This window comes from Corticium candelabrum, chromosome 6 (assembly GCF_963422355.1).
Source record: "Corticium candelabrum chromosome 6, ooCorCand1.1, whole genome shotgun sequence".
Classification (NCBI taxonomy): domain Eukaryota; kingdom Metazoa; phylum Porifera; class Homoscleromorpha; order Homosclerophorida; family Plakinidae; genus Corticium; species Corticium candelabrum.
Window position 1 is genome coordinate 3010430 of NC_085090.1, and position 19449 is coordinate 3029878.

The following is a 19449-nucleotide window of genomic DNA, read 5'->3' on the forward strand; positions in this document are numbered from 1 at the left end:
AGGAACCACACACATATTCACTTCTTCAGACTTGGGTTAGCTTTGGTGTAGTTTAAAGTAAATCAGGAGCAGCAAAGGGAGTCGCAAGTAGGGGGCGGGGTATGAAGGACATCAGAGTAGGTAAAGTAGGGTAAGCTATCAGTAGGAACTTCCTGTTGAGAAGCACTTTCTAATCTGTTTCTTCGAAGTTGTTGATCGTAAGGTTGGGGGATTGCCCTTCTGCCCCCTCCAGCTCCGCCATCACAGAAATGTTTAAGGTAAGTAACAAACTGCGCTAAAGGGCTCTTAGCCAATTAGATTAATGTACTTTCACATACCTTCACAGGACACTAATTATAATTAAGTTTCCAAAATAAACCAAAACGCTGTCATGCTTATAGTAGCATACCCCTAAATCAATAAGTAAATCTATTGATTGGAACAGGCATTATCTGCAGGTGTTTGGTCTATTCAGACAATGTCCGATGTCCCACTGTTATAGTCTGCTCTGTTAGCAATCTTCAACAACAACACTAAGTAAAACTGATTCAAAGTCAATAGCATCGTAGTCTGTATTTTGAGTGAGTCTTAGCAGACATGACAAATTTGCACTACCTGGCATGCAATGTTCAATTATTGGTTCACATGTTTGGTTTGCTGCAATATTGAAGACAAGCAGATGGTAGCAGCATAATAAATCCTTGTTGGTTACTTGTCAATGTCGTTGATGACTAACATTAGCACACCGTGCACCATCTGCTTGTTCCAATGACTTGAAGATGAGACATAATATTGAAAGTACAAATGTGTATGACAAATTGTGACATATCATGCAGTTATCTGAAAGATACGAGCTAGTGTTACACTGTGGCTACGCAATAAAATGTTAAGAATAACACACATGACGGTCTATTCAATTTGCTACATACAATTAAAATTTTGGTATAAATGACGAGATTGAAAAAATTATTACTGACCTCAACTTCTACTATATGACTGTAAACTTAGAATTGACATACAATCACAGTGTTGTACGGTGCTAACATATTAGGTTAATTAAACGCGACATACAAAACACAAGAAAGCAGCATCGTATAGTCACATCAACCGTTGATCTAGTCATGTAGTAATATCAAACAACTGAACCAAATTTCTCTTTGTCTGATTGCTTTGATCGTCTACCATGAAAACTTATTCACGCATAGACTGCAATGATACATTGAATTAAACAATGGAGTTTCCTCATTTCACATGATATGACTGGTGACTTAACACTAACTGACAAGGCATATACATGTAAGTATTGTTGCTACTATAGCATCAACTTGCACTGCAACTTGTCAGAGTAGACACGTAATTTGCAAGTATACTTGTGCGGTGAACTGTTATATCCTAGCAACACTTGTACTAGCCAGTCTTATATATATATAATTAATTAATCTACGATAATCATAAAGAAACATAGAGTTTAATATCATATATGACACATTGTAATCTACAAAACATTATGCTGCAAAATCATATCTAGGATGCATACTATATGTTGCCTTGCAAATTCTCGGCAAACTACTTACAAAATTTAATGTTTTCAAATACACAGCACCACAAGTTAATAATAACCAAAAAAATGTAAACAAAATATACAAACCACCTACAAAACAAGGATACTGATACCGACTACCATCGTCAACATGTAATAATTTTACACAAATCGACTCTTGAAATACTATACATGATGTAGATCAGTAGAACACCGGATAATGTCAATTAACACAATAAACCTCAATGTCAGCAGAGACATTACTCAGAGTCATACATTCATTTAATTAGTTATTTTTACTTCCAATCCTGGTCACACAATACAAAGGGGTGGTCCTATATAGTCTATCTATCAAGCTCTCAGTATATATAAGTTGCAACGTGCTTACTCACCAACGCGAGATACCACCTACCGATACTGTACAACTAGTTTAATAACCACCACATGAAAACTATACACATGTATGTTTACTACGAATTCAACATTATAGACAATAACCATTAATGACATGACAGTTGACCAATACTAAGTACTGATTCAATTATTTGCTAATTTATTATAAAAACAGTTACGCTAAACAAATTTCTTTGATGTTGTAAGACTATAAAGTCATCAAGTATCAAAACAACTTATAAAGGCTACACCCACAACTGCTGATTTCTAGAGATGAACACATACTCAGAACCGTCATTGTCATGGCAACAGATCCAAACACACCTTTGTCTCCAAGAGGCTCCATCGCTTTAATAATTAATCTCAGTAGGTAGTAATGCCAGACTGATACACCTAGCCTCTGTCCTACAGAATCCCCAATGACTGAGAAGTCGATCCACACGAGTGTAGATTCAATATCAAGACTTCAGATCTGGAGACTACATCCACGGCTCCAAGCACTGGATGCCTGCAATGCCATACCCACAAGTGGCTCCACATGGAAAAGCCACGGTGCAGTACCTAGACCACGCATACCATGGAACCTCTCGGGCACTGATAACAAGTACACGAGGCTCTATATTATAAAAATTGTCGATACATTTAGACTCATTAATTTAATTAAATAATTGAAATTTACTTACTTAATTTCCGATCATGCTATTAAAAATCTTACCTACAAATGAATCTCTTCAGTCCTGCGATTTTCAGATAATATGTCTTGATCAGGACCTTTCTACTTTCAACATCCGTACTGAGCACATACCGCTAATAATCTAAGTCTAACATTTTACCTTGAAGTAACACTCACATCACGGATATCATCTGCATGCGCCGTTATACGGGTTTGATTAACGCGCGTTATCAAACACGTGGCTGTGGTAGCAGGTGATGCAATTAATTAATTTAAAATATTACAGAGACATTCAATAACAAAATCAGAGAAAACAGAGCTGACACCGATCTCTATATATTTTCAATACATGAACAACAACAAACAACAAAATATCAACTGAAACTCTCAATACTAGACTCACTCTTTCCTTCTTTAACACATCTGAATGATGTTCAATGAGTAAATCAAAAATCTCTCAGGCGAAAGCTGTCAGTTCATGACACATCCCTTTGCAACCGTTCATTGATGTTTACCGTAACGGAGAAATGAAACATTAATTAAAATTACCTGTGTGAGCGTGCTCAGTACCCGGTGGCATGAGAGTAACTATGATTGCTGGTTAGCAAGGAAGACCGATACCTGTGCACTTTACAAGGTAAGGATTGTGAGACATATGGTGTCAAGTTGTGATTTATTGACTAAAGCAAACTGGGAACTCAAACTTGTCACGCAAGTATCGACTGTGTCAATACAACAGTAGAGCCTCAAAAGGAGACCCTTCTTAGATTAGTTTATCATGTCTCGCTATATTTTGGGTGCGTTAGGAGCACTTGATTGGTTAACTAACCCTAAAGTGCTTACCTCCAAACGAGGACAAAGACTTTATGCTAAATACGGGGAATCGTTTGAACAACTCGTGGCCTATTCTCTGCTTTCTTTGGCTGTCTGGACCCTAAGCTTTCTGCAGGAAGATACTAGGCCTTGTATCTTTCTTTCAACAAATTTTAGTATTTGGTGAGAGTTGTCCTTTAGGGCAGATTCACCTTTTTCGGTTGACTTATAAGCAATTCTCCAATCATGGAGCCGTGCGTGGGTGTTTTTCTGAGCTTGCGCATTTTGCTGCTGCAAGATTCATACCTACTAGCAGCTTACTGACCTTGCATGCATGCTACTATCCGCGTTTGTAGGACGTCAAAAGCACCGATTTCAAGAGCACATTGTTAAGAGAATGCTTGGAAGGCTATTGCCGCAGAATAAGAAGCAAGAGACGACGTTTCCTCTGCTTAATTGTGACGGAAGCGTCCATGCCTGACGTCATGTACGGGACACTGAACGTATGCAAGGAGCTCAATGTGAATGCTATTTATATAGCATGTTGCGTTACGTTACGTTACGTAGGCCGCCATACGTTGATAAAATACGTATACGTTAAGGTTACGCTACGAGCTCAGTGTGAATCAGCTTGTAAGCTTAAGCCCGTTGCGGCTAAACGGCCGCTCCAATTGTGGAGCCCCTGCGACGTCACCTTTTCCCATTTAAGTTGTGGACATTTTCCGTCGACGAGAAATGATCTGTTAAGTTACATCTTGTCGCATGTTGTTCCTACAGACTATTCCTATATGCACAGTTACACTAAAATATTGAAAGTATCATGTCTCGCCATGCAATGATCAGAAAAAAACTATTCCATCTTCAAAAAGTCAATTATATAAATGAATACCAGACGTTAATTGAAGCAACATTGAGCTACGAATCTACACTTTACTCGTCAGGGTGATTTCTGCGAGAGAACGGTTCTGGTGATTCTGTACCTGGAAAACGCACGTGATTGCAATACTTCATCAGACGTGGTACAGTGCAATATACTCTTTACCTTGAAGCGCCGGTTTCGGATCTTGCTGTGTGGGTAAGAACTGACCGTCTTGAAGAGATGCTGGTGGTGGTGGAAGAGGTGGAGGCGACATAGCAGGAGGAGGAGGAGGAGGTACCGTGGCGTCGTAAAACCTTCCACCAATCGAATCCGTTCTGTCCGTTCCCAGTGAAATTAGCTGCGGTAGATATGCTTGCGGTGGCTCAGCCGATGCAATGAGATGACCGGTTGACATCGACTGCAGTTGTGGCTGATCTAGAGGGTGGTGGAATGCTGGAGGAATGCCGGCTGGCACTGCCGATTCCAGGCGACCATGTGATGGTACTTGAGCAAATGAAGAACCGGGAACCGTTCCAGAAATCGGTGGTAAGGAAGACGACGATCCGGAAAATGGCATCGATGATGGATAAGAGACGGTGAGATCCGTTGGTTGAGCTTGTAGCATCGACTGTGTAGGCATGTGATGATGAGAAAACTGATTGTCCACTATAGCTTGTGATGGTGGCCCTAAGGCAGAGAATGGTACTTGCGCATTCATAGGAAGACTGACCTTTCTTGGAAAATCTTCCAGCTCTCCCGCCTGTTGAAGAGACGGCCTTCTTGAATTGTCAGTAATTGTAGCTCCATACCCGGGCATCAAACTAACGTGACCGTGTGCTAGAGAGGTTCCGGGCATCGCCACGGAGGCGGGGATAGTTGCGTCTTCTTGACTGTGGCGTCGATGATGTTCAGCTTGAAACGCTGTGGAGGAAACGAGTCCTGTCTGCGCTGGTTCTCCCGCCGAATAGGCAGGAAACGCAGGCTGCCTAATATTTTCCAACGTCGAGCGAGTTTCGCGAAGCGGATGCGGCTGCACGTTTACGGACGTCGGTGGGCCAGTCGACGGCCGACGGATGTTGGCGGCAATGAAAGGGTTCGACGTTTGACCATAACTGTCCTTCCTCATGTGCGACGGCTCGGCAGTCATTAACTTGGATTCGGTAGGATAAGGAAGGTTTTGTTTGATAGGATAAAATGAATCGCCAGCTACTGGCCTCGCTTCTGTAGGATAAGGTGGTCGAGGTACCTCGTTAGTAACAGGATAAGGCGGTCGCACTACCTCGTTTCCTGTTGGATAAGGCACGTTGCTTGGAGCCTCTATAGGATGACGATTTGCAGTCGGATAAGGTAGACGCGTTTGTTGTGACATGGTCGGGTCGGTCGGATAGGGAACATTTGTTGTGTTGAATGGTTGAAAAGGATGCCGTGCAAGCTGATCAGTGGGTACACTGTGCGATCCGGGCACGGGTTGTGCATGAGGATGATACGGATTATGCACAGGCGGAACCGTTGGAAAAGCAGTGTACTGCTGCGGAGGGACTCCATATGTGTGGGATGATAAAGGATGGCCGCCGGCTGCAGAGAAGTGAGACTCGCCAGCCATCGTGCTGAGATGCGTAGGCAAATTTGCTCGATATGGGACTCCCAGGCGACGAGATGGAACCGACGCTTTCTTTCTCTGCTGCTTGCGTTTCTTGGCGGAGCGTTCGTCTTCACTGCTTGTTGATAAAGACAAGCTGCCACGGGAGCTAACAGAAGCGTCCGCACTGGAAGATTGGCGTTTTGGTTTCGCTCGTCCTTTCTTTTTCCTTCGGTTTCCGTCAGTGTCCTCTTCTTTGTTCTTTCCCTTTCCTTTCTGCTTCTTCTTTCTTTTCTTGTTGTCGTCAGATAAGTCGCTCTCTTCGTTTTTCTTTCCGCTTTCTTCCTTTTCATCACCGTTCTCCGCTTCTACACCCTCCCTTGCTTCTTCACCCTCCCCTGCTTCTTCACCACCTTCTGCGGTTTTTGTAGCTTCATCTTCCGCTTTTGCTTCAGCTTCAGCTTCAGCTTCTGCAGCTGCCAATGCTTCCGCTTCTTGCCGAGCTCTTTCTTCAGCCAATAACGCTTCCTCTTCAAGCCTAGCTTTCTCTTCAGCCATTTCGCGTTCAGCCTTCTCTTCTTCCTCTTTTTTCTTTCTCTTTGCCTTTTGAAGATTTCTCAACCAGACGGGTTTAGAGGAGTCCTCCTCGTCTTCAGATGGCGGCTTTTGCGTTTCTGGATGCTCTGACTGGGCAGTTGCTTCTGCTTCTTGTGTCTCAGCTTCCGCCCTTTCCATTTTCACCTGTCGCAGTTTAAACGCAGCTTGAAGATCAGATTCCGGCTCAGTGTCTTCCTTTGATTTTTGTACTTCCCCAAATACTCGAATTCCTTCTCCAAACCCACAAGTCGATTTGAAGTCGTCCTTGGTCATATCAAATAGATCGGCGCCGCAGTGGCCAGACAGTTTTTCAACACACATCGAGCTAAAGTTCTTGCTCATCAACCAACGCCGTACTTCCGCTTGACCAGAGTCTCTCCTCAACTCTGCACCTTTGACAGCCTTGCTAAATACTCCGGGACGATTTTCCTTAGGTTTCTTCAGTCGCATCGCAATTTCAGCCTGAAAAGGATTGCTTTCCACCTCCACACCTCGCCTCTCGTCAACAGAGACCTTACGTAATGTCCGTTTCTCTTTCAGTTCAGCTAGAAGTCCAGCCCTACCGCTTTCTTCTTTCACTCCTACAGGTAGTTTCTTGTCTGTTTTCTTTAATTGGGCACCCATAATCTCAGCTAGTAAATTTCCTCGGTTCTGCTGCTTACCGCCAGATAGAGGCGGTGCTCCAGGCGGAGGCGGTGCACCAGGCGGTGGAGGAGGTCCAGGAGGTGGAGGAGGTCCAGGAGGTGGAGGAGGTCCAGGCACACCCGGAGCCGGTGGTGGCGGGGGTGGTGGCGGAGGTACGGGTGCTCCTAATGGTGCACCTGTAGGAGACGATGGAAGCGGCGGAGGCGGGGGCGGAGGAGGAGGTGCAGAGGCATCCGTAGCGTCTGTAGAAGCAGCAGGATTGACTGATGGAGAAGATCCTTGCGAAGATTCATTGATTGACGGAGGAGTCTCTGTAACAGGAGACAGAGTGGGTTGTTTGAGAGTTGGACGGCGCAGGGTCTTGTGACTATCTCTTCTACCCACGAGATCCTCGATCGACCGCATTGCAACAAGCTATCATATCAAACAACACAATCACACACAATCGAACACAATCTCTTTCCTACACATACCCTTCCGTCTGGCGACCTCACCGCCGTTCTTGGATTTTGTATACGATGCGGTATCGTCCTGCCGTCCGGAGTCTTAAAATACACAACAGCAGACCTCTGAGAAACCGAAGGCGGTGGCGGCGGAGGCATAGACGGCGGAGCGGGGACGAGACGACCGTCATCCAAAAACACAGCAGTGGCTGATAACAGATCAGAAAGCAAGTCACCTTACAAACAAATACAAGTTTTTAGGTACCTCAAAAATTAAAAAAGGTAGAAAGAGATAAATGGGAGAGATAAATGGGAAAGCAGGGTAATAAAAGTGTAACGTCTGTTCGATGTTAATGTACAAGGGCTCGACCAATCTTTGAGTTTCCGGCAAAAAGACATGCCAATTGTTGTGTTCTGCAAATTCGCCTTGCAGCTATAAACTGCGGTAGCGTACCGTTAGCGATATTAGTTGTTGATAATAGAGCCAGTGAAGACTACACCACTTGTTTCAACGCCGTCCTCCAATAAACGCCACCCTCGTTTCAACGCCGCAGCTAAGGGTACAAACAAACTATAAACGGAGCCCTCAAATAAACGCCTAATTTCATGTACTGCTGGATTTTTAAAGGAAAAATTGTACGACTGCTTTCGAGGCGTACTAGAGGCAAACGTTTCGTTAATATACTAGCTCAAATACTGTTTCACCACATAACATCTCAAAGTGTGAAATGCGCACCATTAAGGTATGGGTTGTTCTCTTGAAAATGTGTCAAACCTACAGCCACAGTCCTAACGCACGGACTGAGAGCATTTAAAAAATAAACGCCGCCCTCAAATAAACGCCGCCCTCAAATAAACGCCACCCGCGTTTAAGCGCCGCAGTTGAAGACCTATCTAAAAAGAATCACCGCGGCGTTTTATCGAAGAAATACGGTCTGGTCCGAGCGATTGCCTGGTCTGAGCGATTGCCTGGTCTGGTGGCTGTTGTAATGCCAAGGATCTCGATCATAGCCGAACGCGTGACAAGCAGCTAACAGTGAATGAATTGGTGAGGCGAGAGGCATCAGGAAGCGTGCGAAAAAGAAATGAACGCGCGAGCGGGTTGACTAGAAATCGGAAAATGTCTATCCGCAAGCTGAGTAAATTAAAATAGCGACATCCACTAGAATCACAGTTGAACAAACAGTATACCATGTGTAGAGTGTTAATAGATCCGTACCTGCGCTAGAGATGTCGTCCGGAGGTAAATCTGCGAGAACACGTCAATAATATTAGAACGGTACAGACTCGTGGTAGTGACCAACGCAAACCAACCTGGTGCCGGAGCGAGAGGCAACGGTGGCGCATTCATTGAACGGATTTCGTCAAGGTAGACGGCCGGGACGTATCCGACATCTCCTAGCAGATTCTTTACACGCCACCAGTTTCTGCTACTGTCCAATACCTGAACAGAACAACAGCGTATTGAAACTTGGCAGATGTAAGATATGTTTGCAATTGCAGTTAGATATTAGCTATGGCTTTGTGGTTCAACTATTAACAATACGTTGGGACAAACAGAAGACAACAGACAGACAAACAAGCAGCAAAGATATGAAAAAGCAAACAACAACCGAATAGAAATAGACTGACGCAGAATGAAAGACAAGCAAGAGAGACAGCGAAATATCAAAGCATACAAAAGTACATAAAACACCTGCACGCACGCACGCATGGACACACACACACAAACACACACACACACACACACACACACACACACACACACACACACACACAGACACAGACACAGGCACAGACACACAGACACACACAGACACATACAGACACAGACACAGACACACACGCACACACACACACACACACACACACACACACACACACACACATGCACACACACACATGCACACACACAGACGCACAAACGCACAGACATACAGACAGACATACAGACATACATAAAGACATACAGACATACAGACATACAGACATACAGACATACAGAAAAGCTCCCTGGGACTTCAGTTCTCAAAGCCATCCCCTTGGTATTCGAACATTTCGGTGCATGGGGAGAAGAGGCCAGGAACTTCTTGCGAAAGCTAGCAGCTTTCTCATCAGACGAAGTTGGTCAGCCAAACGCACCGGAATTTGTGGACTTCTGGCGTAAACGCTTTTCAGTGCAGCTGCAAAAGTGCAACGCACGGGTCATTCAGAAGAAATTGAATGTGTTGTGTGGTGGGTGTCAGATTCCCGAGTCACTCAGCACTCAATTCTTTTACCATTAGTGTACTTTTAGTTGTCTCTTTTGCCTCAGAAAATATGTATACACTTACCTATGAACACTATAAAGCATTTAGCTTTAGTCGAGTAGTTTCTGCTGTGATGTATGATAGTGTGATTGTAAGAAATAAATGATTCTTGACATACAGACAGACAGACAGACAGACATACAGACAGACAGACAGACAGACAGACAGACGGGCACACAGAAACACACACAGACACACAGACAGACAGACACAGACACAGACACAAACACACGAGCGCGCGCGCACGCACGCACGCACGCACGCACACACACACACACACCTCCAGACATCAAAATGCAAGCAATCAAGAGCACTTGAAAAAGCTACTAACACAATATCAAACCACGTTAAGAATAACAGTCGCTTTTACCTGAAGCTTCTCGCCTTTATGTATAGTCAATTCGTTCGCATTTTGTGCATGGTAGTCAAACTTCACTATCACGGCCTCAGCCGTAGCTGGCGGCGGCGTCTGCTCAGGAAAACTAAAACCAAACCTTCGTAAGACAAAAACTTTCAAATATCAAGAGAGTGCAATTTCTATACAATAATGTATCATCGTCGTAGAGGATTTGATGATTATCCGGCTCCACTTGAAACAACGGCTCGCTGAACGCCTGCGGGTCTCCGATCTGCACGAGACGACCATCCGGTTGTTGCATAAAAACTGGCTGTGACATTTCAAGTGCCGATGTCTCGCCAAAGTCAGCAAACATGGTGCCTTCGTGCTCGTCGAGCATAATAGGATACGTCATGTCGGATTGAGGAGAATCCAGCAAGTCAGGATAGAGATCTCCGTCGGGCTGGAGCATTGGTAAATGCATGGGTGCAACACGAAACGACTCGGACCTCACCATTTCGGCTTCCATTGCCTCGTTGATTCGCTGCAACTCGCTGTTTGCGGTATCCAACTTTCGTTTGGAGTCCTCCAGGTCGAGCTTTGCTCTGGCATAGTCTCTGTCTCGCTTCGCCTCCTCTAGTTCCTCCCTCATCTTGGCAAGCTGAGACTCGGCTTCCTTCTGTTGTTCTTGAACCTTCACTTGCTCCGACGACAATGTCTGCATTCGGTTCAGAAACTCCTGTTCTTGTCGATCTCTGTGCTGTACTTGGTTAGCGAGTGCGGCCACTACGGCACTGGGTTGGTAGATCGGATCGATGTGGTCTCTACCGGAACTGCCCTGGGAACCGGACACATCACTACTGCTTTTGTCCAGTTGTTCTAAAAGCTGTTGCGGAGCAGTTCCGTGGGTTATCAATACTTGAGATCCGAGATCGTTGGGAGTAGTGCCGTCCGAGAAGACCGGGTTATAATGAGGAACGGGACGGTTGGCGGGCCAGTTCTCTCTACGTAAATTTAAAAAAGGTCGTAACCGGATATGTGGACGTATAGGTGACGGAGCTTACTTGCTAATCATCCAGTTGTTGCCCAGCGAATGCCACAGCTCGGATTGACTAAACGACAACGAATTGAAGAGTCGCTCGACGGCGTTTTTGTGCAAGAGCGGCGCTGCCACGTCGGCGGCCACGTGCGGCCTGAACAATCACAACACAACACATCAACTTCATGCAGCCGACAGAATCGCACAACAATCGTCCGTACCCTCCATTGCTCCGCACCATCTCGCCCAAGAGATCGAACAAGCCTTCTAGAAGCTCCTTAGGTGACGGTTCAGTCATGTTGTCGCCAATCTTAGCCTAAGATTTAAAGAGTTTCAATAAAATAACTGTTTGCGCATGCTTTGTGCTCGCGTCAGGGTAATTTATTGCTGTTAGTACGCATGCGTGTCCATATGCACAAGTCGGGGCGTGTCCCTGATGGAAGTTTGGAGTTGCAGGCAAACCCCCTCTCATAGCTCTGCCCTCTCATATGGTCATCGGGGACGCGTGCATGACCTTATAAGTGGTTATTACTTTGGACGTGCATGTTCTGTGTAAATTGGGCTACTCTTAGGCTTGTTCCAAACTTTGCATGTCTATACAGGTAACGGACAAGAGAAAAGCTCGGGAGTATGGAAACGATCAGAGCTACATACACACGGATCTGGAAACGAGGCAATCCTTATGTCGCCAAAAACTTTAAAACATCTGGGATTTCCATTCCGTCATGCAGTAGCGGTCGTTCCTTTGCTGTTGTTTAAGGCAAATCATACTGCAGTGCTAGTGGCATGATAGCTCATAAACCTTTCTATAGTCCGCAACAAATTAACATCATACGTCTCTTACTAGAGCAAACCTCCTTCTCGTCTGACCAGCTACGCCCCTGCAAGTCGCTAATCTGTCGCCCTGTTTAGTGGTTGATCTCTTTAGAAAGTGGTGAAGTAAGAGTAGACCGCATTTTCGAGATAGAAGTAGAGTGAATGGAGAAGGCTTGCGAGACGTGTGAGCATGCATTCGCAGGCTGTGTATAACGCTTTCATATTTCTAATGAGTAAACGACGATTCAAAGAATCCGGTATCGAATAGTGTAATTATGCCTCAATATTTCGTTGATTCTGCAATTAGTAATCAACTACCCGGTATTTAGTATTACGTCACATTGTCAGGAGCCTAAAATTAGCGCGCGCTACCCCTTTGAGCACCGCTGGACCAGTCGTTGTTGTTGATGTTCATGCATTGTCGTTGTGTCGACCTTCTGCATAACTATTTCTGTCCAATGCAAACTGAGAACGTTCACTAAAATATTCGTTCGTTCCTGTTCGTTCCTGTTTGTTCAGTCCGTCATTGGCGGAGTTGCATTTTAATATCACTACGAACTTACGATCAGATTGACGGCATACTTCATCTTTCTATACGCTTCGATAAATTCGCTCTCGTGCGGTCCTTCCGCTTGCAGCGCAAGCATTTGTTCTATTACACCATTGTTATTAATAAGATATATGTTCACACCAGATTTCACTATTATGACTTCACCTTCTCTCTTTTTTCGTTTCTTGTTCTTTTCCTTCCGCCGTTCTAGTTCCTTGAAAGCATCGGATGAAGCTCGAATCTTTTCGACAAAGTGTTCAATGTCGTCAAGACAATGGTTTAGTGTATCCTAAAGAAGGGCACAAAGCATGGAGTTGTTAACAACCGTGTCAACTCGATCAGCTACCCAATAAGTATGATCGGTTTAGGTCTGTATCAATAGTGTCTGTATGGTATTGTGCAACGTTCCCAGTTTCCTTCTCTGTCAGTCTGTCTGTCTCCATGTCGGTTTTCCTCTGTTGGTCGCGTCCGTCCGTCAATGCATCTGTCCGTTCGTCAAGACACTATATCTTCAAATATGTACTATTATACAATAGAAATACGTAACTGCTAATTACGTATTCTTCACATGAATTCCTTCTAAACCCCTACAACCGACTACAGTTCGTAGTTCCGTCTAAGTTTCTTTGTATGTATGTATATGTATGTTCGTTTGTCTGTCTGTGTGTCTGTCCGTCTAGTCCAAACTCAAAATTCTTAGTTTGCAACTGATGAAAAGATTGGCTCGTCGTCTATTACAAGATTAACAAGGCAGTACGTCTGTCTGTGTTTTTGCCTGATGTCTGCCTGTCTATCTGTCTGTCTGTCTGTATGTCTGTCTGCATGCATGTCTCTGTTTCTGTCTGTCCTTGTGTCTGGCAGTTGGTCCGTCTGTCTGTCTGCATGCATGCATGTCTCTGTTTCTGTCTGTTCTTGTGTCTGGCAATCTGTCTGTTGCTCGTTGAGTTAACAATCGGCGTTACTCTGCGTATTCTCAACTTACAAATTGCCGTTGAAGTTTTGCAATCTTGATCTGCCTTTGCGCCACATTAGCGGAGTCGGAACCACTCAGAACGCTAGCATCATCTCGCATTCGTTCTCTCCGTCTCCGTGGCGGCGGCGGTAGTTCCGACTTTTCGTTCTCTTCAGTCTGCTTTCTCTCCAGCTTAGCAATCATTGCAGCCGCCTTGCCCTTCGGCACCGAAGGCGGACTTCGCTTCCTTGACGGAGGTAATTCCGGCGGCACATCTGCCTCATCACCGGTAGGAGGAGAGCGACGAAGACCCAATGCCGAGGCCAGAGATTCGCGTGGGACGTCCCCATTGTCGACTTCCGAAAATGGAGTGAGAGAATGTGGCGGAGTTCCGACGGATGTAGAAACGGGAACGGGAGGACTAAATAACAAATGTTAATTAAATGAAAAGGACGGGTAAGTGTCTGTATTTTGGACAACGTCTGTCAATGTTGTATATGCGGTCGTCCACTATTAATAAATATATTTCCAGACTTTATGCACTGAAAAATGGTTTAGATTGTCCATTGAAAAACATGATATGTTTAGCAATTCTAGAGGTTAATACTGCTGAGGCAATATAAAGCTTTCGCATAAAGCAACTAGTGAGTACAAATCAGATATCAAAGTGCACAAATACGCAAGCACACGCACGCACGCATATACATACGCACGCATGCACACACACACACAAACACACACACTCACTCATACACACTCGCTCACACACACACACACACACACACACACACACACACACACACACAAACACACACAAACACACAGAAAAACACACACACACACACAGAGGCACACACACAGCGCCCCCCAAAAAGCAAACAAACAAACATGCAGATAGACAAACATAGACAGACAGACAGACAGACAGACAGACAGACAGACACTTACACGCTCTCTCTCTCTCTCTCTCACACACACACACACACACACCCACACCCACACACACACCCACACACACACACACACACACACACACACACACACACACACACACACACCGCAAAACGACTCGCTTCCTATGACAACAGACTGTCCTTTACTCACAACAGCTGGTAATGTTTACTATACCACCCTCAACCTATTTTTCCGACTACTTATGTAATTCCTCTCATTAGATGCTGAGTCAATCCATCAGCGATTTTTTATGTCATAACCAGCGCTGTCATCCTGCTGAGCTCTATAACAATCTATTACTGTCGTGCGTGCCTTAAGTCATGACAACTCCCTTCTTGAGCAAACCAATACGAACCATACATGCCGCTCACAAAATCTTTCCGTATATCTAAGACGCTACCATACAAAACTTACACGGCCGTTTTGCTCTCTTTCTTCTTAAAAATATTCAGACCCGTTCTCTCCTTTTTCTACAGACATTTCAATCCCAAATCAATAAAGATCCTTAAAAGCTCAATTAGACTGCTCTATACACTTACCATTTTCTTATGCTTTTTTGCATCCTCCTCAGCTTCTGAGCGCATCCTGTTGTACCTCCTCACAGCTCCCAGCACATCCTCACAAATGTTTCTAGCCTAAAAACGACAGAGTGAAGATCGATTTATCCATATGCCGTTTCATGTTCGAGTTCACGACTCTTTCTTACCGGGCTGTCGTCGCACTGAAATATCTGCGCCTGCGGATATTTTGCGTTGACGTTGTGTGTGATAAGAACAAGAACGCTACTGAAGTTGGACTCGCCTTCGACGTGCGCACACGAAGCGATCGTTCCGAGACTATACTGACCAACATCGTCCTGTCACAGAGCAAACATGTCGTCATGCTACTGCATGCAATCACCATATGAGACACATAAACAGTCCCGTATACAATCAATACTCCTGTCTATACATTGAGTTCTTTAGTATATAATAAAACCATTCCATATTACAGAGTCCCCCTGTTATAGAATTTTGAAAGGCGTTGTGAACGAGTGGAGATACTAAAATTTTAGGGGGCGGAGCCAGTCAGACTGGTCGGGCCATGGCCTTATCACATTTCAAAAAGGGTACTTTGGCTAGTGGACTATTGGTGCCTACTTCCGGTCTATAGTGTAAACGATTAAATAGATCATAAACAATATATTTTATCAAACATTTTATTGGTCCAACTCAAAGCCTGGCCATTGGCAGGAATCATTACCATCTCTAGCATGTAAACTCTACAGCTGCGGGCTGTATGGGTTGTGTCTACACAGGCAAATCACGAGGGTTATTACGTCTATTAGCACATTTTAGGACCACGTTTTTAACGCGCGCTAGGGCTTTAAAACTTGTAATTTGCTTAATTAAGGCAATCATAAGTTATTAAATTTGCATCATGCATAATTCAATTTATACACAGTGAAAGACAATCCACACTCAACTAAAATGTTTATCCTAATAGGTCTGTTTACTAAGAACTTTTCATTTAAGATTTGGCCAAACAAATTTTTGAGAATTCTTTGAAGAAAGCTTGCAGGTGTAGTAGATGTAGTAGACATGCTCATAGTAAGACCAGCATGCTGAGAAAACCTTGGCTCACACTGTATACCAAATGACGTTAAGTGAACGCCTAAGTCTTTATAACAGATTTAGTAAACATGCTTCATAAAGTAAGACCACTGGCTGAGACAACCGTGGCTCAAATTTTAGACAAAATTCGAGTAAAAGCTTGAGTCTCTATTTGGTTGCTGAAACGTCACAACGTATGCACAGTCTGACTACTTAGACACATGATGCTTACATTGGATTCCGTGTCTCTCAAAGTCAGAGAGGATCCAGTGATGACAAGAGTCATTTCTTGAGTCCACAGTTTGCCTCGAGCACTCAAGTCCTAAACGACACGACGACGTCATTTGCGTACAAAACGAATTAATATCCCGTCACTTCATACCTTGACCTTCCTTAGACACTCTGAAGGAGTCACGGAAGAAGGTTGCAGCTTGTCCAGAGGTAAGGCTACCAGATGCTGCAAAGGTGTACGATTTATTGGAATGCTATAATGATTTGCTGTTGAACACGACAGTTTTTACCTCGACCGAATAACGTCGCTCTTCGAAATCTTCGAGAGTCTCGCCAGCTGATAAGGGAGAACTGTCTCTTGAGTCGACGGTCGGCCAACCTGCAAGGAAGGAATATTCGTTACAAGCAAACAAATAAATGAAAGCCAAGCACAGCTGCAGAATTTGGAGAGGACACGAAAGACGAAAAATATGAAAGAGAAGTCACTCAAGCATGTGGTCATTTCCAACCTCTCATCGTGAAAGCTGTAGGACACTGGTCGTTTTTCAAGTCTAGAGACTCTAGCTGGAAACTATCACCTCAAAAGCGGCTTCAATGAACCATCTAACAATGTCCGAGGCTTACGCAAACTTGATGGAGAAATTGTCCTTGGAACTTTGCCAGCATAATGCCAAACATTATACCATAGAGTGAACTCAGACTTTGATAGTTTGTGAGATTTTCGTGTAGCTTAGGTTATGATGCAAAAATTTATAGACTTTAAATATTTTTTAAAAGTGAAACTTTATCCAGAAAGTTAGAAACAGACTCGAAAACCTTCAAGATTGTAGCCATTTGTAATAAAATATTTAATCTTGTCTCAACAAAAATTTGTCTGAAGCAAACTCTACAGTTGCGATAAGAATCTGGTAATAAAATAATTCTCAACTGTGCATATTGCAGCACTATAGGAGCTGAGGTGATTGACTTGCCGCCATGATAACAACACTGCAGTTTATACAGGTTAGCTCAAACATGCAACAGTATACACAACGTGCACAAAGCTGCACAAAAAGCAGAAAACGAGTAGACAACATGCAGTTACTCAAGAGTGTTCTGCGGATGCACTCACATGCAAGTACTTACACAAATACACACCACACACAGACAAACAAACAAACAAACAAAGTAACAAACGAGCAATCAGACAAGCAAACAAAAGCAAACAAATTAATACACTGAATGATAACTCACAGACAGCCACAAAAACAAAGAAAGAAACAAACAAAACCGATTAATAAAACACACGTAAACAAACGAACACACACCAACAAACAAAAACTAACTACAAACATACTCATGCTGACTATAAATAACCTGCACAAGCATACACGCACTCAAACTTATTTATAACAAGCTCGCGTGCATGCACACTCAACCCCCAAAGACCCGGACATTAGGACTAACACCTGTTGACTGATGACTGATAACAATCCAAGGAATAGTTACAATCCGCCTTACCTCCTTCATCAAGAGTGGAGTGTGATATGTGACGCGCCAGATAGGGAGTCTCTTCCATCTCGGGCATCTAATAATTAAAAAAACAAATTCTTCTATAACGCAGCAGCACAATTAAAGATACACTGACATGTGCATTAACAAACTGAGAAGTAAGAACTGTAGAAGACATTATACGTAACAACCCACCTGTCGATGAACGATGCCATTTCTTGCCTGCGTCTCCAGACTGCCTTCCGTCTCGGTCATCGCCATGTGCTCTCCGGTTTCTTCAAACCAATTCCTCTGCTTTGATTTTCCATTGGACGGAGAGGCGCCATCTACATTCAAATATGATGTCATACATCACGAAAAGATTTTTCGTTTAATTAAACGTCAATGTCGTCCTTCTGGTAAGATACTTTGTTAGCTAATTAGTCCGTCGGTTAGTCGTCAATCTTTCAAATTGCTCTAAATGGTGTATTCCGTTGTCAATGTCTAGGTGATTGTTCTCAGCAGTTTTCTACACAACGCCTACTTCTCACCGGAAACTCGATCCGTTGGCCTGTATTCGGCATGATCTCCCCAGTCGTAGTAATCGTCAGGCAGGCTGCTCTGTGATACTCTCCTTTTCGCACTGCGAGGAAGTACACGTCAACATCACAGCTGCATTAATTACTAGTAGGCAGATTACCAACCGTTCGTGCCCAGCGCAAAGTATGACGATGAGAACAAGCACCACAACGACGACGACTCCCAAGACTGACCCAATAAAGGGATTAACTATAATGACAACAACAGAAATACAGCGAGAACATCAACGTAGAGCCATGCATTCATCATACCTACGGCAAACGTCATCGTCTCCTTCGGTCTACACAGAAACAAACAGGTTTACGTCAAAACCCGAACACATAGGACGTTTCGTCGGCGAGCCATTAGCAGATTTCTCCACAAACAATTGCTTTGCAATCCAAGTCGATACCGGATACCAACAACGAGGAAAAGCATGCAGCTGCGAGGTTTCATTACTACTAAAGTGTGATAGCGCCTTTGCACGGGCGTCATCGACCGTCACTGTCCAGGTACCAATAGCCAGCTGGACACAAAACCTAAACGAAGAGAAACCTCCGTCTAGGCACCTTTTGTAAGCACAGGTGGGAGGAGTCGTCTGCTCATGAGCTCACACGGTGAGAAATCGTCCAGCGAACTCGCACCACGGCAATGGGAACGCCGCCACCTACACAAGTGACGACTACGAGCCGCAAAAGCGCAGGTTTTCTGCAAATTTCCTAAAATTGGCAAGTCATACTAGTATCTAGACAAAGGGTGTACAATGACCAATCTCGGGCGTGGTCGTACGCCCAATTTTTGCGTCCGTTTCAACAAGAAAAAGCACAGCACAACGCACAAAGACCAAAAGGAGAAGCCGCTTCACTTGACAAATAACCGAAGCAGTCAATTCAATTCGTCAACAAACCACGCCTACCTCTAAAGCGTCGTCCAGCAGTGCAACTTCAAATCCAAGCTGAATGCTTCCTCGTTGCAACTAAACCGTTCATTAGCACGACGTCATTACAGCAAGTCTCAAAATTCAAACCTATTTTAATCGACGATGTGGTGCTGAAGCGAGGGCATGCGCTGTCAGACACAACTGGCCTCCGCCTTGCGT

The 19449-nt window shown here is 44.2% G+C and overlaps 1 protein-coding gene and 1 long non-coding RNA gene across 2 annotated transcripts; both read right to left on the bottom strand.

Moving 5' to 3' along the window:
- Positions 1 to 1947: 1947 nt before the first annotated feature.
- LOC134181609 (uncharacterized) lies at positions 1948 to 2787 on the bottom strand. Its single transcript, XR_009970181.1, has 3 exons — positions 2746 to 2787; positions 2628 to 2687; positions 1948 to 2473 (listed from the first exon to the last, which is right to left on the bottom strand). It is a non-coding gene; the product is annotated as an uncharacterized LOC134181609 (long non-coding RNA).
- Positions 2788 to 4123: 1336 nt separating this feature from the next.
- Positions 4124 to 19342, bottom strand: LOC134180979 (uncharacterized). Its single transcript, XM_062648156.1, has 24 exons — positions 19267 to 19342; positions 18623 to 18651; positions 18476 to 18560; positions 18323 to 18414; positions 17988 to 18118; positions 17802 to 17868; positions 16592 to 16680; positions 16453 to 16527; positions 16303 to 16392; positions 15185 to 15334; positions 15018 to 15113; positions 14893 to 14948; positions 13555 to 13945; positions 12738 to 12861; positions 12586 to 12674; positions 11428 to 11522; positions 11232 to 11360; positions 10374 to 11171; positions 10201 to 10312; positions 8836 to 8965; positions 8741 to 8770; positions 7552 to 7757; positions 4441 to 7492; positions 4124 to 4378 (listed from the first exon to the last, which is right to left on the bottom strand). Exons 2-24 carry the CDS (start codon positions 18636 to 18638, stop codon positions 4329 to 4331), a joined length of 6153 nt encoding a protein of 2050 aa, XP_062504140.1. The 5' UTR covers positions 18639 to 18651; positions 19267 to 19342; the 3' UTR covers positions 4124 to 4328.
- Between the last annotated feature and the right edge of the window lie 107 nt (positions 19343 to 19449).